General features: G+C 48.0%; 1 protein-coding gene across 1 annotated transcript in view; it reads left to right on the top strand.

The window, feature by feature from the left end:
- EPB42 (erythrocyte membrane protein band 4.2) overlaps nt 1-18,237 on the top strand; it is a 29,284-nt gene extending 11,047 nt beyond the window's left edge. Inside the window, exons 4-13 of the mRNA XM_075531815.1 lie at nt 347-465; nt 1,423-1,527; nt 4,602-4,779; nt 5,365-5,503; nt 5,773-5,876; nt 6,764-7,006; nt 9,159-9,458; nt 15,090-15,250; nt 16,505-16,638; nt 18,007-18,237. Of these exons, the coding sequence (XP_075387930.1) occupies nt 347-465; nt 1,423-1,527; nt 4,602-4,779; nt 5,365-5,503; nt 5,773-5,876; nt 6,764-7,006; nt 9,159-9,458; nt 15,090-15,250; nt 16,505-16,638; nt 18,007-18,169 (1,646 nt within the window). The 3' untranslated portion in view covers nt 18,170-18,237. The remainder of the gene's footprint in view (nt 1-346; nt 466-1,422; nt 1,528-4,601; nt 4,780-5,364; nt 5,504-5,772; nt 5,877-6,763; nt 7,007-9,158; nt 9,459-15,089; nt 15,251-16,504; nt 16,639-18,006) is intronic.
- The last annotated feature ends 1,564 nt before the right edge of the window (nt 18,238-19,801 follow it).

The following is a 19,801-nucleotide window of genomic DNA, read 5'->3' as shown; positions in this document are numbered from 1 at the left end:
TCTCCAGCTCCAGAGGTCTGATTGCATCGGGGTAGCTCCATGTGGCTTCTCCAGTTCCCAGGGTGTAGCACCAGGTGTCTTGTCAGTAGAGCACCTCTCTCTCAGGGAGTGAGGAGAGAGAGTGTGTGTCTCCCGCCTGCAGGGAGGAATTACAGGAGTTCCCAGAATCCTCAGGAGAAGGCCATGCCCACACAGAGGCCTCATTGGCTGTGACCTGATTGACAGACCAGACTCCACCCCTTCACTCTTAATCCTCTCAAGAAGTCCCAAACTGACACCGGATTATGTAACTACCACAAAGGCAGACCCCAAAGGCTCTCAACCCATCCCACTTCTTTCTCACCAGGGGACGAAGTCTTCCTGGAGAATGAGGCTCAACGTAAGGAGTACTTGTTGAACCAGAATGGCCTCATCTACCTGGGCACTGCGAACTGCATCCAGACAGAGCCCTGGGACTTTGGCCAGGTACTGGGGACCTTCAGATTGGGGGTGGGGCAGGGATCACCCTCTAAGCGTCAGTGCTCAGGCCAGAGCTGGCAGGCCCACGCGTCCCTGGTCTTGCAGCCATTTCTTTAGCCAATGTCGCCCTCATGCTGCCTCTTTCGGCAAACCTCCCTGAGACCATCTTGAATGGCTGTCAGAGTTTGCTTCCTAAAATCCTAGGAAACCAAAGCTCTGGTAGGTCTTCCTGAATACTATACTGTGTCTAGAGAATTCAAATACACCCTCCCTTTGGTCATACAAGGTCCCTCAGAACCAGGCCACTGTGTCCCCCAAGAGTTACCCCATTCCCAAACGCACAGGCTGAATTTTCCCTCGTTCTGGAAGAGCTTCCCCCACTTTGTCCCTGGGGAAACGCTCTGTTCTGTGCTCTTATTTCCTCTAGCGCCCTTGCTATATTACTGTAATCTCAGTGTATCTGTTTTACTTATCTAGTGCTGCTGATAAAAGAAATATAACAGCAGAACTTTATTTTCTCACCTTTTAAGAGGCCGGAGGTCTAAGTTCAGGGACCTGCTCTTGGAGAAGTTTCTCTCTGTGGATTCTGTGGAAAGGTTTTCGTCTCTTTTCTTCCCAAGTTCGTTGGTGTTCTCCAGATGGGATCAATCTTCCTGCAATTGCGCTTCCTGCCTTCTTTGTCCATCTGCTCTGTTCAGAGCCGACAGGAGCAGCAGGAGTTTACTAAATGTTGAACAATAAAAACAAAATTAGTCAGACAACATCCCATACCAAGCAAGGAATGGGACTGGCTGGCACAGAAACCAGGGGGCACAGTGGGAGGGAGGAAGAAGCCAGAACTCTGGAGCCCAGGCGGTAAGGGTGGACGAGTGGAACCTGGAAAGGTGGAGGGATAACAGGGCTGTCTTGTGGCGTGAGTCCCTGGCCTAGAAGCCTCATCATTGTCTTGTGTGTTCCATACAGTTTGAGAGGGATGTCGTTGACCTCAGCCTGGACTTGCTGAGCGTGGACAAGCAGGTAGAAAAGTGGAGCAGCGCTCTGCATGTGGCCCGGGTATTGGGCTCCTTGGTGAGTAAGAGGTGAGGAGGGGCCAAAACGGGGAGGAAAAGAGACAAGAACTCTCTCAGGGATCTAAGTCAGTGGTCCTGGAGATCTTCAACTCGCAAGCAGGCCTCTCCTCCCAGATGGGAGAGGCAGTTCCTGAAGAAGGGTGTGCATGAGGAGGGAGAAGGACAGGGAAGTGCACCCGCCAACCAACCAGCTGCTGTCTAGTCAATTCCAACTCGGGCCAACTCAGGTGTGCAGAGTAGAACGGCTCCATTGGGTTTTCAAGGTTACAACTTTTCCGAAGCAGATCACCAGACCTTGCTTTGACCGTACCTTTCTTCAAGGACGGAGCTCTCGTGGTATAGTACGGTACACATTGGGCTGCCAACTGAAAGGTCAGCAGTTCAAACTCCCCAGCTGCTCCTCTATCAAGAGGTGCAGCTGGGGAACTGAGGGTTGGCATATGTGGAGATCAGCTCGACAGCTGCGAGTTTGGTTGGGGTTTGTTGTTGTTGTTTTGTTGTTTGTTCATTTGTTTGTTTTTTGAATTGCCAGTTTTTGTGTTCCCAGTTGGAGCCGAATTGATTCTACCACTCAGGGACTTCCCCATCATGACACCCTCACCCTTTAAAAAAATAGCATTCATAGTAGTGAGAAAGCAAAGAAAGGCATGGTCCTTCAGGACAGGGTGGAAGCAAAAGCCCAGGACAAAAATTGTCATTGCTTTTCTCAAAGAACTCTTCCTTCCCACAAACCCCAATCTGGGGGTGGGGGTGGGATGTCGACTCCACTTTACCCCACATTTGCTGCGAAGGTAGTCAAAGGACATTTTATTTCTAAGTTATCCCCAAGAATGTCCTGTCTATGAAAGTAGTTTGGGGCTTTCCCACTGCCCCCCGAAAGGCCTTTCACAGAACATCTCCCCATTTCCCCTGGAATGGAGACCCTGGGCTTCCATCTGAAAAGGTAAAGAGGGGCAAGGTGAGCCTGTGAGGTGGGAGAAGGGGGTCAGGGGTCTAAGTGGGCCTCGAGGGCACAGAAGCAAATGACCTAAAAGGAAGGTGGGCTCAATGGAAGTGAAGACCCCTTGAGACCAACTCATCATCAGGAGAAAGCAGATGCCTCTGTGCTCCTCCGTCAGCCTGAGCTTTGTCGGCCGAGTTATGGCCAGAACTCCTGCCTCTGGAGGACTTGTTAAAGGAGGATTTCCCTGAAGAACCTAGAAGCAACCACAGATGGATACACGCACAGCTGCATTCCTCGCAGCCCTGCTCACAATAGCCAAGCAATGGAAACAAACCAAATACCTCTCAATGGAAGACAGATCAACAAACTGTGGTACATACTGACGCACAATGGAATACTACTCAACGTTAAAGAATACTGAATGCGTGACATACCTCCCATCACATATGAACCTGGAGGACCTCATGCTGAGTGAACTAAGGCAATCACAGAAGGGCAAGCATTGAAGGAGACCACACTCTTGTAAAAAGTCAAGAACCGGGAGGGGGGAGTGGGGAGAGAGAGGGAGGGAAAAAAGGAAAATGAGCTGATTTCCAGGAACCCAAGTGGAAGGCGAATTTTGAGAATGATGAGGGCAATGAATGTATAAGGGTGCTTTACTCAATTGATGTATGTATGGATTGTGATAAGAGTTATATGAGCCCCAATAAAATGATTTATTTTTTTTTAAGTCAAGAACCTATTTTTTTTAAATCATTTCATCGGGGGTTCTTACAACTCTTATTATAATCCATACATCCATCCATGTGTCAAGCACATCTGTACATGTGTTGCCATCATCATTTTCAAAACATTTTCTTTCTACTTGAGCCCTTGCTATCTGCTCCTCATTTCCCCCACCCCTTCCCCCCTCCCCCTTCCCCCCCCCTCGTGAATCATTGATAATTTATCATTTTTTTCATGTATTATACTGACCGATGTCTCCCTTTACCCACTTTTCTGTTATTCATCCCCTTCAGGGGAGGGGGGATATATATCCAAACTTGTGATAGGTTCCCCCTTTCTCTCCCTTCCCCATCCTCGACTATCCCCATACCCTCATGATATTGCTACTCCCACTACTTTTCCTAAGGGGTTTATCTGTCCTAAGTTCCATATGTCAACAGATCTTATCTGTACTAATGTGTATTCTCTGGTCTAGCCAGATTTGTAAGGTAGAACTGGATCATGTCTTGGTAGTGGTGGGGAGGAAGCATTCAGGAACTAGAGGAATAATGTGTTATTCATTTGGTACTATACTACATCTTGGTTGAATTATCCCTTCCTTATAACCCTTCTGTGGAGGTGGGGGATATCCAATTGTCTACAGATGGGCTTTGGGTCTCCACTGCAACCCCCCTCATTTGCATCGATATAGCTGTTTGTTTTGGAGCTTTTGATACCTGATATTTGATCCCATCAATACCTCATGATCACACAGGCTGGTGTGCTTCTTCCATGTGGGCTTATTTGCTTGCCTTCTAGATGGCTGTTTGTTGAACCTCAAGCCATTAAAACCCCAGATGTTATGTCTTTTGATAGCCGGGCACCATCCGCTCTCTTTACCACATTTAAAAGCAGCATTCTTTGTTGAGTCCCAGTGATAGGGTGGGAGGAGAAAGGCAGGTTAGTTACTGGCTAAAGGGTGGACACGTGTTAACATGAGTAAAGGAGAAGGCAATATACAAGAGAGAGGCTGGCAGAAAGCAATCACAGTAGCAGAAGACCCTGGGAAGACGGGAAGAGTTAACGGCGACATAGGTAGACACTGTTATACACGCAATCCTGTGATAACCCTGAAAGTAGATGCATGGATAGATATGCAGGCTAAAGGTAAGGGAGAGAGAACAGGCATATCCCCACAAATGTACGTAAAAATAAATGAATAAATAATGCAAAGAGGAAGATTCCTGGGGCCCCACCCTTAGAGGTTATAATGCAGTCATTTGAGGGGAGGGCTCAGGAACAGGTAGGTTTCGCAAGTCCCAGGTGGTTCTGATGTAGGTGGTTGGCGCACCAGGCCTGGAAAACCCTTAGGAAGTTGTCTTGCCCACAGGACACACTAACTTCCATGCGTTTCCCCCAAACAGCTGCAGGTGCTCCAGAAGAAGAGGGTCCTTCCGACCCTGCAGACCCAGGTGACCCAGGAAGAGGCCTTGCTGACCAAGCTCCGGGGCAGCGTGCCCATCCTCCGGCAGTGGCTCACAGGCCAAGGGCGACCTGTGTTTGAAGATCAGGCCTGGGTGTTGGCTGCTGTGACATGCACAGGTACAGAGCAGGCCTGCCTGCCACACACAGAGGTTCACCTTGGCTACTGTCCCAGAGTGTCCGCCCTGCCTCTCAGGTTACCCGCGCCCTGGTCCCCAGGGTGGAAGAGAAGGCTCCTCCAAAGAGCAGGCACAGCCTCTGCCCCATCTGGCCAAGAACCCACTTCCTTGCCCCAGGCAGCTTCTGGCAACTAGCTTCGGCTCCTGTTCACCTTAGCCAAGTTGGGCCCATCTGGCAAACTCTGTTTCCAAATTGATTTTCTCCCTGAAAATGTCCCAGTAGAGCGAGCTCCCAGAGCTCTGCTCCATAGGTGCAGCCCTCTCCCTCTGGGTCTCCCGTGGGGCTGTGCCCCTTGTTTGCACCTGATGCCCCAGCCTTTAGTCTCCTCTTCTTGGAGGCTCTTGGGGGGCCATGAGTTCTATCTTCCCTGAGCACTTGGGCCCCTCCTCCTTTTATCACGTCCCCTGGCATATAAGATGAAGTCTGCCCAGGGGAGGCCCTGACATTTCCAGGCTTACAGACATTTCCCCCTGCCCCACCCCGCCTCTCCGCGCCCCGCTGACACTCTGCCCCTTTTCTGTGCAGTGCTGCGCTGCTTGGGAATCCCTGCCCGCGTCCTGACCACATTCGCCTCGGCCCAGGGCACTGGCGGGCATCTGGTGGTGGATGAGTACTACAATGAGGAGGGGCTCTGGAATGGAGAAAGCCAGAGCGGCAGAATCTGGTGAGAGGGTCAAGGGGTCCCTGACCAGGAAGAGCTCCAAACCCATATGAGGTGACACCAGGAGACCCCCCCCACCCCCACCCCGTCTGGCACTGGGAATAGACCTTCACGACTCCTAGAGGCAGAACACTGATGACCTGGGAGTTTCCCAGCCATTTCACACCCCATCTTCCCATCCCCATGGCAACTGGCCCAGCTAGCAGGGGTGCATTCCTCCTTCTGAATTCCCTTTCCTCTCCCCCTTGACTTGTTTCCTTTGACACCTCCAGGGTCTTCCAGACTTCCACAGAGTGTTGGATGGCCCGGCCTGCTTTGCCCCAAGGTTATGGCGGATGGCAGATTCTGTACCCAAGTCTTCCTCAAGGAGAGAGGGGTAACTGCCTGGGGGAGGGGGCGAGGGGGGACAAGGTTTGCATGCTGCACAGACCTCACCACGTGTGGGAGGACGTTGGGAGCTTATGAAACCAGGATGACCATAATCCGTTCGCCGCTGGAAGCGTGGCATGAAATGATGGGCCATCAGAAGCGGGGAAAGGTGGGGGGTGTCTCCTGTAGTTCCTGAAGTTCAGAATCGCTGTACCTTTTCTGGTCCTCAGAAGAGCCAAGAACTGAAGGAGTCCCTTGGAAAGGAGATGGGAGCAGAGGGTGCTCCCAAGGCCGTCTGTGTCTTCTAAAACAGGAAATGCAGACTGGGTGATGGTGACCCACGGGCTTAAGGGAACAAGGGTGTCGAACCTATGGAGACACTAAGCACAGCTTAGGTTAACAGGGCAGAGAGAGGGGCTCAGGGGAGGATGGTCTGGCTGTGCCAGGTCTGGGGAAGTCTAAGGGTGGGCTTCTGGTGACAGTGAGTGAAGAGAGTGTCAGCCTAGGCTGAGACCCATAGAAGGAATCGCTGAGAGTCACGAAAGGATGGCTCTTCTTCACCCAGCAACAGAACTGTCAGGCCGCCCTTGGGTGGTGCAAATGGCCTGCTGCACTCAGCTACTAAACCCTGCGAACTTCTACACAGATGGCTCTGCTGAGATCCGACCTATCCAATTTCTGAGAGGCCTTCTGCTTTGGACTGTGACCCATAATGATTATTACTAAATTTCACTTCTGTCATGTCCTTTTCGAAACCCCGCCTAGGGCCTGCTCTGACCTGGGTCCCAGGGGAGAGAAGATCGGATGTAGGATGGGGACTGGGGTTAGGCCACGCTGGCCTGGACAGAAATCTCAGTTTGGCTCCTCTTGTTCGTCCCCCTTTCTCTCCCTCAGTCCTGGATGCCTGTGAGCTGGTCCCAGTCAGAGCAGTCAAGGAGGGGATGCTCGACTTGACCCCCGGAGTAGCCGACCTTTTTGCCGCCGTAAATGCCACTTGTGTGGTTTGGAAGTGCTGTGAGGACGGGACACTGGAGCTGATGAACTCCAACACCAAGTATGTTGGCAACAACATCAGCACCAAGGGTGTGGGCAGTGACCGCTGTGAGGACATCACTCAGAACTACAAGTATCCTGAAGGTACCGGACGGGGAAGGGCGCCAGGTTTCCCAGTATGTGAAACTGCAAAAGAGGGAAGGAGTGGGTCAGACAGAGCCAGGCCAGGAAGTCCCAGCCCTTTCCCCCGTCGTATAAATCAGGGTTTCTCAACCTTGTAACTGCTCATATTGGGGGCCAGTTCTATCTATCTGTCCACTTATCTATCAGTCTATTTCTTTCTTTTGTGGCAGGGCCTGACTTACACACTGTAGGATGCTTAGCAACATTCCCTGGCCTTGAGTTGGAAAAACGGCTCTCAATTAAAAATCACTGCCACAAAATAATATTCCAAATTTAGGAGTGCTTAGTAGTGGTGCTGTGGTAGAATCCCTGCCCTCCATGCAAGACCAGATGTGGTTGATTTTCAGCCAATGGACGTCCGGGGCAGCCACCACCTGACTGTCAGTGGAGGTTTACATGTTGCTGTGATATGAACCAGGAGCCCTGGTGGCATAGAAGGAAGTCTGGTGGCATGGTGGTTACCCGTTGGGCTGCTAACTACAAGGTCAGCAGTTCAAAACCATCAATGGCTCTGTGGGAAAGTGATGGGGTCTTCTCCCATAAAGACCTATGGTCTCAGAAAGACACAGGGGCATGCTACCCTGCCTTAGTAGGGTCACTATGAGTCAGCATTGACTGAATGGCAGTGAGTTTGTTTTGTTTTTTGGATGATATTCACCACTGAAAATCCTACGGTTGCACTGTTCCAATTCTTAACCGGTCATGGACTGGCACAGAACTGGGGAGCACTTTGTTCCATTGTGCACGGGGGGCCCCCCGAATTGATGACCAATGGATAGCACTTGATGACACAGCAACAATCCCAAGCACAACTGCCGGAAAACTTTTAAGACACGCATTCGCTCTCTACCACCTCTTGGCTCAGGCATCCCAACCTGTTCCTCCAAATCAGCGAATGGAACCATTGTCCATCCACTTCCTCAGGACTTTCACTAACCTGGAGCCTTCGCTACACTCACCTACATCTCCTCATCTCTTTCTCTATTGCACAGTTCATCCAGGACTCATCGCCTCCAGCTTTCACCTGGCAACAACCTCCTAAGCAGTCCCCAGGCCTCCAGCTTCTCCATCATGTTCTCTTCCCAATTCCCAGAATTTCCAGGATGAGCTTTTAAAGGACCTAAATGCGGTTCTATTTCTCCCTAGCTGCAGAATATTTCATAGCCTGAATTTCCCAAAGGGAAAAGAAATTCAAACTCCTTCACACAGGAAGATTCGCTGGAAAACCATCCTCAGAGAGTGTTGTTTTGTCCAAAATTTGCTTATTCGTTGATCAGAGGACAAATCCACTAGCACTTTAAGACCTTGGCCATCGAATAGCTTGGAAGAAACAGACTATGTATGTGGTAGAGATGCCCAGCACAGACTTTTGGACTAAATGAGAGCCTTAGAGCAGAGGTTCTCAACCTGTGGGTTGCGACCCCTTTGGGGTTGAATGACCCTTTTACAGGGGGCATCCGATTCGTAACAGTAGCAAAATTACAGTGATGAGGTATAATGAAAATAATGTTATGGCTGGGGGGCCAACACCGCACAAACTGTAGGCAAGGGTCGCAGCGTGAGGAAGGTGGAGAACCACTGGCTTAGAGGTTTGCAAAGCCCGTGCGATTGGCATGTGAACAGAAGTGACTCCGTGGATTTTAATCATGGGCTTTTATTAGAAGGAGCTATACCTGCTAAGAAGCCCTAGCAGTATAATGGGTTAAGTATAGGGCTGTTGACTGAAAGGCTAGCAATTCTGAGCCCACCAGCTGCTCCGAGGGAGAAGTATGAGGCAATGTGCAGTCTTGATAACCCTACAGAGCCACTCTACTGTGTCCCGTCGTGCTGCTCTGGGTCAGAATTGACTTGCCAGCACTGGGTGGGTTATGCCTGCTAGGGAAATCCCCCACTAGCACTGTGGTTAAGTGTTCGGCTGCTGATGAAAAGGTTGGCAGGTTAAACCGACCCACCTGCTCTGCAGAAGAAAGGCCTGTTGATTTGCTCTCCTAAGAAAACACTTTCAGGCCTCTCCACTCGGTCTCAGGGGGTTGCTAGAGTTGGAATCCACTCAACCCCATCCATCCACGTATCTACTGGGTAAGAGACTTGCTGTATTCCTTCCATTCTTTAGGATCACTTCAAGAACAGTTGGTGCTGGAGAGAGTCCAGAGAGAGAGGATGGGACATGGGAAAGACAACTGTATCCATCCTCCCAGTGTTGAGACTTTAGATCCTTTGTACCTGTTCTTGGAAGCGCCCGACTCCTTGCCCCTGAGAGGGGATGCCCAGTTCTCTGTGACCCTCGTGAACCCCAGCGACCAGGAGAAGGAAGTGCAGCTGACAACTGGGGTCCAGGCGGTGTACTACAATGGCGTCCTTGCAGCCGAGCTCTGGAGGGAGAAGCTCCCCCTCACACTCAGCGCCAACTTGGGTAAAACTCTCTTGCTTCCCATCCCCACCCACCCAACACACACCCCAGGCTGCTCCCTGTGGGTCTCCCAAGAGAGCTCTGCTCCATGACATGCATGCCGGCCTTCTCCCTCTCCGTGTATGTGTGTCTAACTCAGTCATTTAAGATGTATTTATTGGACTTGACACAGAAAAAGGAAACAAGACTCCACACGGGAGTCAGGTAAGTAGCAGACCACAATGAAGTAAGTGTTTGGTGAGGTGAACAGAGTGCGATGCCTGGGGAACATCAGTCCCAGGGTGGCCCAGATGGCCCCCAGGGACTCAGTCCTGCACTGAGTCCAGAAGGGTGAGTAGGCGAATGGCAGCAATATCATGGGTACTGCAGGCAGCAGAAACATGCCCCTATTCCCCGAGTTTCTTATTTAACAGGTCTGGAAGGAGGTGCAGGCACTGTATTGTAGGTGGTGTGTGTTGTGTTGTCATTCTGCAGATTAAGCTAGGGGTGGGATTCCCTGGGCTGGGGCGGCTGCTCCAGATTAGCAGCACATTGTCATTATCTGAGGAAGTTCAAACCCGAGTTGCAGCCGGAGCAGTAAAATGAGAAGCTCCACAGCCCCTCCAAGCATTGGAAAGCCTCAGACTGCTCAGATGATTCCAATCTGAAGGCAAATTTGAGCATCTGTGGACTGGAGCTTTCTTTTTTTTAATCGTTTTATTAGGGGCTCATACAACTCTTATCACAATCCGTACATACATCAGTTGTGTAAAGCACATTTGTACATTCATTGCCCTCAGGATCCTCAAAACATTTGCTCTTGTTTAAACCCCTGGAATTAGCTCCTCCATTTTCCCCTCCCTCCCCGCTACCCCCTCCCTCATGAACCCTTGATAATTTATATATTGTTTTGTCATATCTTGCATTGTCCGACGTCTCCCTTCACCCACTTTTCTGTGGTCCGTCCCTAACCCACACTCCCAGTATCGCCACTTTCGGCCCTGGTTCTGAAGGGATCATCTGCCCTGGATTCCCTGTGTTTCCAGGTCCTATCTGTACCAGTGTGCATCCTCTGGTCTAGCCAGATTTGTAAGGTAGAATTGGGATCATGACAGTGGGAGGGGGGAAAGGAAGCATTTAGGAACTAGAGGAAAGTTGTATGTTTCATCGTTGCTACATCACACCCTGACTGGCTCATCTCCTCCCTGAGACTCTTCTGTAAGGGGATGTCCAGTGACCTACAGATGGGCTTTGAGTTTCCACTCTGCACTCCCTCCTTCATTCACAATGATATGATTTTTTTGTTCTGATGATGCCTGATACCTGATCCCTTTGACACCTTGTGATCACACAGGCTGGTGTGCTTTTTCCATGTGGGCTTTGTTGCTTCTAAGCTAGATGGTCGCTTGTTTACCTTCAAGCCTTTAAGACCCCAGATGCTATATCTTTTGTTATCTGGGCACCATCAGGTTTCTTCACCACGTTTGCTTATGCACCCATTTGTCTTCAGTGATTGTGTCAGGGAGGTGAGCACACCATGATGATCTTTTGATGCCTGATAACTGATCCCTTCTGTACCTCGTGATCACACAGGCTGGTGTGCTTCTTCCATGTGGGCTTTGTTGCTTCTGAGCTAATGGCTGCTTGTACCTTCAAGCCTTTAAGACCCCAGATGCTATATCTTTTGATAGCTGGACACCATCAGCTTTCTTCACCACATTTTCTTATTCACCTGCTTTGTCTTCAGTGATTGTGTTGGGAAGTTGAGCATCATAGAATGCCAGTTTAATAGAACAAAGTATGCTTGCATTGAGAATGAACAATCTGTAGGAGAAAACAACAGGACCAACAGTTCTGGGGGGAAATGGGAGAGGAGGAGGTAGGGAGGAAAGTAGTGGTGTTAACAAACCCAGGGACAAGGGAACAACAAAATCGGTGGTGAGGAGGGTGTGGGAGGCCTAGTGGGGCTTGATCAAGGGCAATGTAATCAAGAGGAATTACTGAAACCCAAATGAAGGCTGAGCATGAGAGTCAGACAAGAGGAAGTCAAAGGAAATAGAGGAAAGAGCTGGGAGGCAAAGGGCATTTATAGAGGTCTAAATACAGCCATGTACATATGTAATTATATTTATATATGAGGATGGGGAAATAGATCTATGTGCATATATTTATAGGTTTAGTATGAAGGTAGCAGGTGGACATTGGGGCTCCACTCAAGAACTGGAGCTTTCTAACAGTGTTGAAAGGCCGTCTACTCAGGCGACTCTTGACCTTTGATCTCTTTCCAGTGATGGGAGTGAGTGGGGTTAGTGGTAGACAGCGGTCAGAGCACGTGTCTTGTTACGTGTCTTATTTCCATTGTGCTGCTGCTACAATGGAAACACTACACATGAGTGGCTTTAATAAACAGAAATTTATGTTCTCGGTTTAGAAAACCCAGTTAGCGTGTCAACTCCAGCTCATAAGACAGAGTAGAAGGGCCCCCTTTGAGCTTCTGAGTCTGTGCCTATTTACAGGGGGCTAACAACCTCTTCTTTCTCCCTCAAAGTGACTGGTGGATTCAGATTGTGGACCTTGCAAGTAGCAGCCCGGTGTGTACCCCTCTACGCCTCCCAGGGCTCCCTCGCTCACAGTTCAGGAGCTTAGAAATCGGAAGCCAAGGCACTGGCTCCAGCGGAAGGCACTTTCTCTCTGTCCACACTTTTCGGGCTCCTGGGTGGGCATGTGGCATGTATTTCGGTGCGTTTGCTTGCTCAGTCTGCTCTTTAGTTGTTCAAGAGAGATAGACTGAAGGCACACCCTATACTAATTCTCCTGTGACTGGCAAAGAAGGCCCTTCCCAAACAGGGTTGTAACCAAAAGTGATTCTGTGTGTCATCAAGTTGATTTCCACTCCGGGGATCCTTGGAGCTGCCCCCGAGCATTTCCAAGCTGTCACCTTCACAGGAGCTTTTTGCCAATGGAGCCGCGTGTGGGTTCAGACGGTTGACCTTTTGGCAGACAGCTCAGCGCTTATCCCTTAAGCCACCAGGGGTCCTAACAATGGGTATAAGGGCTAGCTAGGACTTTTGAGGGACACCATTCAGTGTGTTATGTAAGGGCTTGTATATCACGCACGCTAAGGAGTTTGAGTTTTGTTCTCCAGGCAGTGGTGATAAGTTTTTAAGCAGGTGAGTCGATTTGATTAGAAATTCATTTTTCAGTGAACTTTTGGTAGAATGGAATGAAAGGGGTCCTATTGAGAAAGCTTTGCTGCACATGAAATCCCCTGGGGAACCAGAAGAAGACTGTGGGGCCTTACCACCAGAGTAGGGTATAATTGATGCAGGGGGTAGGCAGCCTGGCAGTGGAATTGTTTGATAAGGCTCTGCTAACAGTCTAACTAACGTGCATTCGTTCCATTGTGGTTGAGAACCACTGCGTTAGAGAAGCGAGAGGGCCGACGAAGAGTTTTGTAATTCAAGTCAAGAAATGAATACCTAGCTAACCAGCACTATTTGGAATTAAGACTTTAAGGAGGTGGACTGAAAGGAATAGTGAGTGAGTGTGTGTGTGTGTGTGTGTGTGTGTGTGTGTGTGTGTGTGTCTGGGAGTGAATGCACACCCAGTTTGAGTGAGTCACTAGAACAGGGAGACTTGAAGAGAACTGGTTTGAGGAGAAAGTGATTAATTTGATTTGATTAATTAAATGATTGACACTGAGTTTGAAGGCCTGCAGAAACATTCCAGCAGAAACGCTCAACAGGAAGCTGGAAGTGTCAATCCGGTCCTCAAAATAAAGGCCTGGGCTGGAGATCAGATGTGGGAATCAGCACAGGGAGGGCAGCCAAGAGTCAGAATGCTGATGGATGGGCTCGTGGGGGTGGGAAACGCAATACAGAGGTGAGGAGGTAACCATATTAGGAGACACACAGAAAACAATCACACATATACAGAAGATTCTATCAGATTTTCATGTTGATTTCATTTCTTGAGATGAGCTGTGTAAACAAGTATATATAGTATGTTTCTTTAAAAACCCAGATAAAATAAATCCCTCCAGATCCCTTATCCCTCAAACGTAAAGAATGGTTTGCGTGGCTTAAAAGAAGAAAAGTAAAATTGAAATGGACTTGGTGTCTTCTCAAACCAACCAACCCAAAAAGAAATTGCTGAGAATAAGGGAAAGGCCAAGGGGACGGGCACACCCAGGAAGGTCAGCAAAGAGGTCATGAGATGCCAGGGTGGAAACAAACCACCTTGTATTAGGCAGCTAAGATGGCAGCCTACTCGGAGAAAAAGTGAAGACCAGCTCCCTGGGGTTTTAGAACAAAGAAGACTGAGACAAGGCATGCAGACTTTCTGGAAGCAATGATGGGACTAGAAGTGAGGTTAGGTGGTGTCTAGCTAGGTATGGATAGATGTATTTTTAAGAGGGCCCAGAGCTGAATTTGCTTACATGCACTCACCGTGAAATATAATCAGTAGAGAGGGAAAGACTGAAGATTAGGATGGGTTGTAATCGATGGTACAACCCCTAGGGAATTGGAAAACTACTACAATAACTATGTTGTTGTTGTTGTTGTTGTTAGCTCCGACTCATAATGACCCTATACACACCAGAATGAAGCACTGCACGGTCCTGTGCCATGCTCACAATTGTTCCTCTGCTTGAGCCCATTGATGCAGCAAGTTGGTCACTCCATCTCATTGTGGGCCTTCCTCTTTGTCACTGCCCTTCCATTCCACTTGAACAAGCATGATGTCCTTCTCCAGAAACTAGTCTCTCCTGACAGCATGTCCAAAGTATGGAAGACGAAGTCTTGCCATCTTTGCTTCTACATACTCTGGCCTTACTTCTTCCAATACAGATCGGTTTGACCTTTTAGCTCTCCGTGGTACTTCCAATATTCTTCTCCAGCATCACAGTTCAAATGCATGGATTTGGCTGCAGTCTTCCTTCTGTGATGTATAATTTTCACATGCATATGGATGCAATGGAGAAGACCACGGCTTGGGTCAGGTGCATGTTAGTCTTCAAAGAAACAGCCTTGCTCTTCGATACTGTAAAGAGGTCTTGTGCAGCAGGTTTACCCAATGCAATACGTCTTTTGATCGCTTGACTGCTTCTTCCATTTGGTGTTAAGGGCTTGATATTCTTTACAGAATTAATCCTCATTACGAGGCTAGAACTATTATTATTCCCATTTTACTGATGAGAAGACCAAAACTCAGAGAGGTTAGCTAGTTCCCCCAAGTTTACACAGATTGTTAGTGTGGTGGGGTCAGAGCACATATTTACATAAAGGGTCCAGCTTGGGCAGAGAGGCCATCTCATCCCTGGAGGGGAGGGGGGTGACGGCAGGGAGAAACAGCTATGTTGTAGGTTGGGGTTGGGAATATGAGTTTAAGGGGATTCCAACTTGAAACAGGCCAAACAAGGTTCTCTCGCTCTAGTTCCCAGAGGACCTATCCCCAACCCCAAGGCGGTTGTCTTCCAAGAATGCTGGAGTTTCTTTGGTAGTGTTGGTAGAGGGTGAGATCTGGAGGGAGTTCTAAGTTGGGCATGGCTGTGGGGAATAAGGCCTCTGTTGGTTTCAACGAGCTCCTAACTCCTGCTTGCTTCTGGGATACATGTTCACCCGTTATGCTGACTCCGCCTTTCATGTGTTTCAGAGAAGAAAATAACCACCAGCCTGTCCTTCTCCTATTTTGAGCAAAACCCACCAGCGAACACCTTCCTCAGGCTGACTGTCATGGCAACACACTCAGAGACGAGTCTCAGCTGCTTTGCCCAGGAAGACATCGCCATTCTCAGGCCACACCTCATCATCGAGGTGGGCAGTCCTTCCTGAATTGCACTCATTTCTTTCCACTCAAGTCCCCTTTGCAGAAGCAAGCAGAGCCCCTCAGAGGCGAGCTGCAGAGCAGAGGACTGTGGGACAGAGTGAGCACAAATACCGTTTTGAGGCATGCTTCATTTGAGAGGGTTTCTTATGTATACTGTGAAGGACTAGCCATTCGAACCTCTAGTTTGCTTTCTGTGAACTTTCATGGAAACAGGCAGCCTCATCTTTCTCCTGCAGAGCAGCCGGCGGATTTGAACCACCAATCTTGCAGCCTTAGCAACCCCATGCTTACACCATAGTGTCACCAGGCCTTCTAAGGAGCAGTTCTACTCTGTCCTATAGGGTCACCACCATGAGTTGGAATGGACTCGGTGGCAGAGACTGGGGTTTTGCTTTGGTTTTGAGTTGATTCAGTACAAGTATGGGGTGGGAAGTAAAAGTTTCTGAAACCTGGGCCTTCCCAGTTACCTCCATTCTCACAAAGATAAATTTTAGTACAAGGCTTCTTTAGTTCTTCGTACCCACGCTAAAGAATTTTTATCTTCTTCATTTTAATTTTTATTTGAAATTAGGTGAGACTGGAAATTCCCATTATTCAGATCAGATGAGGAAACTGAGTGCTGAAGAGTGACATATCCCAGAACACTGAGAAAATCCTACAGGCTTATAGCCCTTGGTCCAGCCTTCTTTCCAAATGTCTACCATGGCCTCTGCTCTCAAAAGTTTAACAAAGGAGACCCGATATCTGGTCTTCTATGTGAGTGCTTTAAAAGAGATAGAAAGTCATACTGATGTAGAGGGGACTTAATCCAGCTAGTAGGTTTGGGGAAGACTTCAGACAAGAAGTGGGGCCTTGAAATACACCTAGGCATTCAGTGGAGAGATAGGAGAAGACCACACTGCAGACAGGAGGAGGCTGGCAAAGGTGCCTAAAGAATGGGAGTCTTGGGGTGTGCTGGGAATGGGAACGTCCTTAACACAGGTAGAATGACAGGTGGAGCTGGAGAGGTGCGCTGGGGGCAGACTGAAGGATGCTGAAGGCCAAGCCGAGGAGGTGGAAGATAATGGCAAACACTCCAAGCTTTCTGAGCAGACAGACACCATTAGACAGTCATCGATGGGTCCAAGTAAATGCAGGCAGAGCTGGTGTTGTGCAATGGAGTTAGAATCCCGTGACAGTGATGAGGAGAGTGCAGGCGTGCTGTGCTTCGAGCCCGCCTCAGGTCTTGCCTTTACTCACAGATGCCAGAGTCAGCAGAACAGTATCAACCTTTGAAGGCCTCGGTCAGCATCAGCAACTCCCTGGGCGTTCCCCTGAAGGACTGTGTGATCTCCATTCTTGGAAGGGGCCTCATTCACAGAGAGAGGGCCTATAGGTAAGAGACTGCAAACTTCTGCTATTCTCACATCTCAGCTGACCACAAAGGCAAGGAGCCAGTCTTTTTACATGTCCTGGAGACAAATACCCCCAAAAGTTGAACTGGAAGAACTGAGCTACCCAAATGACCCCACCCACCCTGGAGCCACCATGTCTACAGGGAACTGAGGGAGAGGCTGTATGAGTCCCTCAGAAACCACATGGAGTTCTATTCTGACATGTATGGAGTCACCATGAGTTGAAATTAACACAACAGCAATTGGTTTATATGAGTCCAGGGATGGAATTGCTGGGTCAGTGATACAATCCATCAGATTAGTTTGCAAAATGGCTGGAGTCTACACTCTCTCCAGAAGTACAAGGTTTCTTATATTCCTACCTTTCCTCTGTTCTTGTCAATACGAACTTTTCTGTTTTTCCCTGTCTAACAGTAATAAAATAACATTTCATTATCATTTTAATCTACAACTCTTGATAATCATGCTTCTACAGTTTGTTCATAGCCTTTGCCCACTATTTTAAATGTATCTTTATCTTATTGAACGTATATACTAGGCATTAGTCCCTTGTTCGTTAAAAATTTCTTCTTCTTCAAAAAAAACCCCACCAATATCTTGTTTTCAGTGAAGGTTTACATCACAGCTTAAGTTCCCATTCAACAAGTTCTCTTGTTTGTTTGTTTATTTTTTTACTTAATTTATTTTTTTATTTTCAACAATTTCTATATAAGTTGTTCATTGAGTACATTTTTCTCAATGTGTGGACATTTTCCTATTTCCACTCTGGTTGTTCAATTTCCATCAATCTAGTTTCCCTACTCCTGTACATTCTCATCTTTGTTCACTGTTTGATCACTCTTGCCAGATTGGATTGGCTTGCAACATTCAACCAGAGAATAATAGAATCAATTATAAGACAAAGTCCCTACACAGAAACTTGCATGCACCATTCCCTCAATCACCAAAAGATCCAGAGACAGGCCAGGAGGTTCCCAATAGGACCCTAAATGATACTTGTTGACCTACTAACATCTCTCATTATACCCACTGCACCCCTCTACTTAGTTGTGAGGGTTTCAACACAATTGCTTTTCTAAGCAGACCCCAGTACCCAAACTTGAACCAGAATGATGGCAGAGGTAATGAAAGAAACAGAAAGCCTGACAGCCTTCTCAACCTTGCAATTGTTCAACACAGGGAGGTGCAGGCTTTCACTCTGTCACCATCTATTTCAACAGCAAGGTACTTAGCTGTTTGTTTCTGCAGAGTTCAGAGGTGAACTTCAAGCAAGGAGTGATCCAAGTTGCTGGGACCAGCAGAGCTCTGACCCTGGGACAGAATTAGCATCTGCTTCTCCTGTATTTCAGATTAAGTTCCGTGCGGCCTGGGGACACCTTGAACACCCAGTTCCAGATCACCCCAACGAAAGTGGGGCTCCACAGGCTCACTGTCGAAATGGACTGCAACATGTTCCAGAACCTAACCAGCTACAAAACTGTGACTGTGGAAGCTCCTGTGCCCCCAGCTTAAAAGTTCACCTGTTCGATCACCACACTCCCACCCCTTTACAGCTACAACCTTAAAGTCAAGCACGTGCCATGAAGGGACTTTCCATCTCAGATGCTCAACCACCTTATTCAGTAACAAAGGGCAAACTAGATCCACACTCATTTCTGTCACCCCAGCTATGAAGGCCAGGTATCGTCAAACAAAAACCCAGTGGGCTTGACGGTCAGGAAGGAAGCCTTTGAAGAGGTGCTCAGACAATGCACTCAGCCTTTTCCAGTTCAGGATGTTTCATGACTATTTTACTGCTCATGAACACATCGCTAACTGATAGGTAAGGGAAAGATCCTAACATCTAAGTCATTCTTATTTCCGACAAGGTGAAGCAGGATTAGCTAAACATTGCAGATAATCTTACAGATGATTGCTATAATCCTTAAGATCCAAAACATGAACAATGTTATATAATATATATAAGATCTGAATGACCTTCTAAGATTTGGCTATCGGTAAGCCTTTGAGTTCTATGTCCAGTAAGTAAAACCATAATCAAAGTCTGGTGGACCATGAATTTGGCTTAGAGAAATTAAAGAATTATGTAAATGGGGCCGGTAAAGACAAAGAATTTGACTCCTGCAGAATATTGTACTATTTTTTTTTTTGCTTTGGTAGTTTGATTTTGGGATAGTTCCTGCTTGTTACATTAGAAGTACAGAATTGCACCTTTAAAGATTAAAGCTCATCTGACTTCTGGAATCTCAACCCAAGAGCACACTGGTACTCCAAGCTCAGCTGTTGTGGCTGGTTACACCCCTTAGAGGCACTTCCTGAGGGCCCACTGCCTCAGCCTCATGGAATTCAAGTTTCTTTTGAAGTTCCTGAGGTCAAATGGTTTTGAAACACTCTAAAGCCCCACACCTGAATGTACTTTCTGACGGTCTCATAGAGCGCACAGGGCATCAGATAGATGTGGTAAATTACACCGAGAGGGCGGAAGAATGGCACTGGTGCAGTAGCGCCCACTGGTACGACTTAGAGATCTAGTCATTACACTCATCATTACAGTCGCGCCTTGCTTCCAGTATGCGAGCTTGTAATAAGTGGTGGTGACTTTGTAAAAGGATTACTGCAATGGCTCTTAAAAGTACATACACTATGCTATAAATGATGGAAGCCTGATGGCACTATGGATTAAACACTGGACTGCTAACCACGAGGTCAGTGGTTCAAACCCACCAGCTACTCGGCAGGGAGAAATATGTCTACTCTGCCCTATAGGGTTGCTATGAGCTGGAATCAACAATGGCGGTGTTTGGGGGTTTTTTTGTTTTATGCATTAGAAATAGCTGTGGTGGAGCTGTCGGTTAAGTGTTGGACAGCTAATCACAAGGTCAAAGGTTCAAAACGCACCAGACTCTGCAAGAGAAAGAAGAAGCTGACTGTTCCTAGAGAGCGTTACAGCCTGGGAAACCATGTATAGAGGCGCTATGATGTAGAATAGACTGGATGGCAGTGGGTACTATTTACATTTGGGGACACATGTAATGTACATAAGTATGTATAAAGAAAATAAATCTGTTCGACAAGTTGGACAATTCTGAAAGATGAGCTCGATGCCAAAAAAAAAAAAAAAAACACCCCAAAACTATAGAGCAG

Source organism: Tenrec ecaudatus, chromosome 14, assembly GCF_050624435.1.
Source record: "Tenrec ecaudatus isolate mTenEca1 chromosome 14, mTenEca1.hap1, whole genome shotgun sequence".
Lineage (NCBI taxonomy): Eukaryota > Metazoa > Chordata > Mammalia > Afrosoricida > Tenrecidae > Tenrec > Tenrec ecaudatus.
This window is presented reverse-complemented; position numbering and strand designations above follow the sequence as displayed.